Consider the following 5000-nt stretch of genomic DNA (forward strand, 5'->3'; position numbering starts at 1 on the left):
GAACTGAATGTGTCTGCATGGAAATAGTGAATGCCCCTTGACTTTGGATACATCCTTTTGAATTTCTACACGTCCTCATGACTTCTTTGGACAAGTCTTTAGGACTTTGCCATGTGCAGTATCTCTTCACATAGGATGTTGTGCTCTGCTTTAGAAAAACAAGGAGCATAAACAAATACAAATCCAGCAACTGCAAGGATTCTTGGAGGGCTGTGGTGTGCGTGGTGAGAAACACGGGGGCAGTGTTCAGCAGAGCAGGCTGGTAACATTTGCTTTTCCTTTTGATGTTTTCTCTCCTGATTAAAAATAGCTCTACTGTTGCTAGGCTGAACAATAACTGATAAGGAAGTCTAGAGTACCCAGGTGACGTCCGGTGTCCACTCATACCCAGCCATTCATTTCCCTCAGCAGATGGTCTCCAAATGACACGGATTCTACAAATATAATACAACACACACACACACCCACGCACACACACACCCACGCACACACACACCCACGCACACACACACACACACACACACACACCGTTGACCTTGAAATTTTAGAAAAGACAAATGCATAGACTCAATCCAAATCCATGCTAACCTAAACATGAAGGCTACTAACAAGCTTTTCAGCCTTTCATGATGTCACAGTTCACAAACAAAAACGCACAGTAAACAAAAAATGAAACGGTGTCTTTAAACCAGAGAAGAAGCAGAGTTAAGAAGGAGCAGTGAGGTTAAGGTCTTACTGGGGAAAATGCACGTGGAAGAGCTGTAGGTCAGGGAGAGGCCTGGTTAGGGGTTAGGGGTTAGGGGTCAGGGGTCAGGGGTCAGGTTTACCGTGTCACTCCACTGACGGGGAAGGTCGTCCGGCTCTGGGGGATAGGACATCCACGAAGGACTGCGATAGGAGGACGGCGGAGACAGGACAAAGTAGTCCGAGTAACCGGGCCGGTTGGCAGATATGGCATAAACGGCTGTCATTGGGTTTCCTGGACAGATCAAGACATTCAAAAAAACAAACAGATGAATAAATGGGAAAACAAAAGGAGTGGTTGACGTAGTGGGTAACAACTCACAAACAGCTCAACTGTTCAGTTGCTTGGACAAAACCCCCAACACTACACATCACCTAAATCTGTAATATGACTGAAAATCGTCACGCTGGAGGAGAGCGTCTGCCAAGTGCATAAAACGTAAATGTAAACAAAGAGCATAACTGATTTCATTAGCAGGGAACGTACAGTATCCTACATGACACATCAGCGCTGAGCAGCTCCCACAGACACCCCCAGATCGACTTAACACGAGTTTCACTCTGAAATCTTTTTAATGAATGAGCCAGCTAGCTAACTCATCTGTCAGTCAGGTTTTGTCTTCAGTCTCTCGCTCAGCTCGTGGACTCTCCCGCTTTCTCACAGTGACACTCACAGATACACTTAGGGAGCTCATCGGACTGTGTTGGAAGTAGTTTACAACATACTACTCACATACTGATGGGGCCACGAATTCCAGTATGCTACCAGAGTTATCTTCATGGTGTATTGCATCCCTTCATGCAACAGTGGCAGAAAATCTTTCCCAAATGGGCAGAACCTTCATATGTGTGGGTGATCTTCCAGTACGGTTTGTGTTTCTCGTATACTGGATACTGTACCGCCAGTATAAACTGAGTGCAGTATACAGTATAAACTGAGTGCAGTATGTACTATACAGTATAAACTGAGTGCAGTATACAGTATAAACTGAGTGCAGTATGCACTATACAGTATAAACTGAGTGCAGTATACAGTATAAACTGAGTGCAATATGTACTATACAGTATAAACTGAGTGCAGTATACAGTATAAACTGAGTGCAGTATGTACTATACAGTATAAACTGAGTGCAGTATACAGTATAAACTGAGTGCAGTATGTACTATACAGTATAAACTGAGTGCAGTATACAGTATAAACTGAGTGCAGTATGTAGTATACAGTATAAACTGAGTGCAGTATGTACTATACAGTATAAACTGAGTGCAGTATGTACTATACAGTATAAACTGAGTGTAGTATACAGTATAAACTGAGTGCAGTATGTAGTATACAGTATAAACTGAGTGCAGTATACAGTATAAACTAAGTGCAGTATGTAGTATACAGTATAAACTGAGTGCAGTATGTAGTATACAGTATAAACTGAGTGTAGTATACAGTATAAACTGAGTGCAGTATGTAGTATACAGTATAAACTGAGTGGAGTATACAGTATAAACTAAGTGCAGTATACAGTAGAAACTGAGTGCAGTATACAGTATAAACTGAGTGCAGTATGTACTATACAGTATAAACTGAGTGCAGTATACAGTATAAACTAAGTGCAGTATACAGTAGAAACTGAGTGCAGTATACAGTATAAACTGAGTGCAGTATGTACTATACAGTATAAACTGAGTGCAGTATACAGTATAAACTAAGTGCAGTATGTAGTATACAGTAGAAACTGAGTGCAGTATGTAGTATACAGTATGTAGTTGGTAAATCAAAAATAGCATGTAACAGCATCAAGGGTCATACCTGAGTAGCTTGACATGGACTGGTCGACAGTCACGGCGGGGAAAGGAGCGCGGTTGATTGGCAGGTAGGGGGCGCCGTTGTGCTGACTCATCTCCGAGGCCTCAGAGACACGCGGTTTCAGACTCATGTCTGGTGTCGAGCTGCAGAGACCAAAGTCATGAGTGGAAGAAAACAAGCAATGCTGTCCTGCTTCTGTCTGACCAGCAGGGGGCAGTCAGAGTACGCACACGCTGCGCTACAGCACCGCAGAGCTGCATAACAACACACCTCGAGAGTCAACAGCTCTGTAAAAACACCTTTTTATATGTGCCAGCCAAAGCCACATCAAGAACATGATGTATGAATATGCACTGCATGTCAAGCAATGGTACATCACAGTTAAAATTAAATAAATTTAAAAAACACACAGAAAATAATTCACATCATTACACAGACAACGTGGAATAAAATGAAGCAGGTTGCAGAGCATGTTGTGTATGTAAGACGATGCTCTTACCGCCTTATTGAGGTTCCAGGGGGCGCTACGGCTCTGGGGGGTATGAGTGGTGGTGGGGACCCCAAACCCATATCAGGCAGCTGAGTAAATCTGAAGCCCTGCGGAGTCGATTACATTAACCGTCTAGTCACAACAACAGCCAATCAGCCGTCTCCATTTCAATGGCATGTCAGCAATTAGCATAATGGAACATGTCGAAGTCTTAACGGTGTCTCTGGGTCAGGCCTGCTACGAGGTCAGGTTAACGAAGTATGAACTACGGACATCAGTCCGAGTAACTGTAAGTGAAGGGTTGGGAGGACCCGTTAAGGACTGTGAGTTACTTGCAGAATAGCCAAAGTACTTTACATTTGTTATTCACATTATTTGTACATTTAATTAATGTATAATCCCTTAAAAGTAAAAAACAAAAAACAAAAACAACATGTCAACATATCATGTAACACAGAATTGTTGCTCTGCATGGCATTGTGTATGCTATTATTTTTGTATTGTTTCCCATCATTTTAACAAGGTTTTACTTCACCAGACTTGGTGTAAGTGCACCACGCTGTGAGTCTAAAAGCAGATCATTATGGACAACAGACAGCTGGGGACGAGTAAGCGCGCCTGACCTTTAGGCGGCATTTCCAGTGAAGTGTGCCGTGAGCTGGGAGAGCAGACTCACGGGTTTTGGGAGGCTACACTGGTGTACGTCCGGCTCGAAGGAGGACCCACGCTGCAGAGCTCCGGCTGGGTGGTCCATGGTGCCAGGGGCACTGGTCACTCCATCTGAGTACGGGCTACTCTGGCTGGGGTTGTAGGGGCTGTGGGGGTGCGGGTGGTGGTTGTGGTGGAGGCGGCCAGCCGCAGGAGGCTCGGCCGAGGCCAGGCCGAAGGCGTTGTCCAGCAGGAGGTGCATCTGCTGCCGAACCTCATCGATGGACGGTTGGGAACTCAGGGTGGAGGAATCGGAGTGGCCTTTTACCTGGTGGCTGCCACCGAAACCCAAGGAGCTCATGAGGTGGTCCACATCCGTTTCTTCAAAAGGTTCTGGCTCAGCCTGGTGAGGACACACACGTACACGCGCACGCACACACACACACACACACACACACACACACATAACACAAAAGCACGCACATAAATGCACACATACACACGCACACCCGCAAGCAGCATACTGTCAGCTTAAACTGCACTCAAGGTACAGACGTGGCAAACTGCATATACAAACAACAAACACACACACGCAGTGGAAAAGAAGACACACAATCATAAATTAAAGACATAAACCTGCACACATGCCTCAGCTAACACGTTCAAAGCTGCAAGCTGGCAATCACACACATACACACACACACACACACACACAAAAACACACACAAAAGCAATATATTTACTAAGATACACAAATACGATCGCACTCTTTTAAACACTGATTTACTATCACCAACCACCTATAAAGAAAGTGTTTTACCCCCCCCCCCCTCCCCCCCCCCACACACACACACAAACAAATCCACCCCATTTGCAAGTTGAAAGCTCAGCACATTCATGGCTATTAACCAATATCGAATTCCCCATCTAATCCTCTGAATAGGCCATAATCATATTCCTGTCAGCTGAGGGTCTGGCGGGGGTTGAGGTGAGGCGGTTCGATGGCTAGGGTTAGAGATGTCACCTCCTCCAAACGCACTCAGAGCTCTGATTGCCCTCCAGGGAGTTTCAAACAGGCCGTGAGGTAATTGCCTTGGCTCCAGTCTCCAGGCAGATGCCAGCGATTACAGGGAGAGGCGAAGGAAAGAGCCGCGCGTCTCCCGATCCTCGGGGCTCGCACGTCCCAATGCCAGCGTGCCATGGAGACATGCTCAGCAAGGACCAGGACCGCCACGACCCGGAAAAGGACATCCTCCGTCGTCACAACCCACATCAGAAAAGCAGATGTTCTGCTTTTCTGTGTTACTTGATGGAGCA

The 5000-nt window shown here is 45.6% G+C and overlaps 1 protein-coding gene across 7 annotated transcripts in view; it reads right to left on the reverse strand.

Moving 5' to 3' along the window:
- The window catches only part of kiaa1549la (KIAA1549-like a), a 47726-nt gene that overhangs the window by 4104 nt on the left and 38622 nt on the right, over window positions 1-5000 (reverse strand). For 4 of the 7 annotated variants that reach the window (XM_035532393.2, XM_081699132.1, XM_035532395.2 and 1 more), the window contains 6 exons: window positions 4332-4358; window positions 3712-4086; window positions 3045-3142; window positions 2549-2688; window positions 828-979; window positions 360-434 (listed from right to left, as the gene is read on the reverse strand). In XM_035532393.2, the coding sequence (XP_035388286.1) occupies window positions 405-434; window positions 828-979; window positions 2549-2688; window positions 3045-3142; window positions 3712-4086; window positions 4332-4358 (822 nt within the window). In that variant the 3' untranslated portion in view covers window positions 360-404. The remainder of the gene's footprint in view (window positions 1-359; window positions 435-827; window positions 980-2548; window positions 2689-3044; window positions 3143-3711; window positions 4087-4331; window positions 4359-5000) is intronic. The other 3 variants (XM_035532396.2, XM_035532394.2, XM_081699131.1) reach the window with 2 other exon arrangements.

This window comes from Electrophorus electricus, chromosome 16 (assembly GCF_041902795.1).
Source record: "Electrophorus electricus isolate QZ-2024a chromosome 16, ASM4190279v1, whole genome shotgun sequence".
Classification (NCBI taxonomy): Eukaryota; Metazoa; Chordata; class Actinopteri; order Gymnotiformes; family Gymnotidae; genus Electrophorus; species Electrophorus electricus.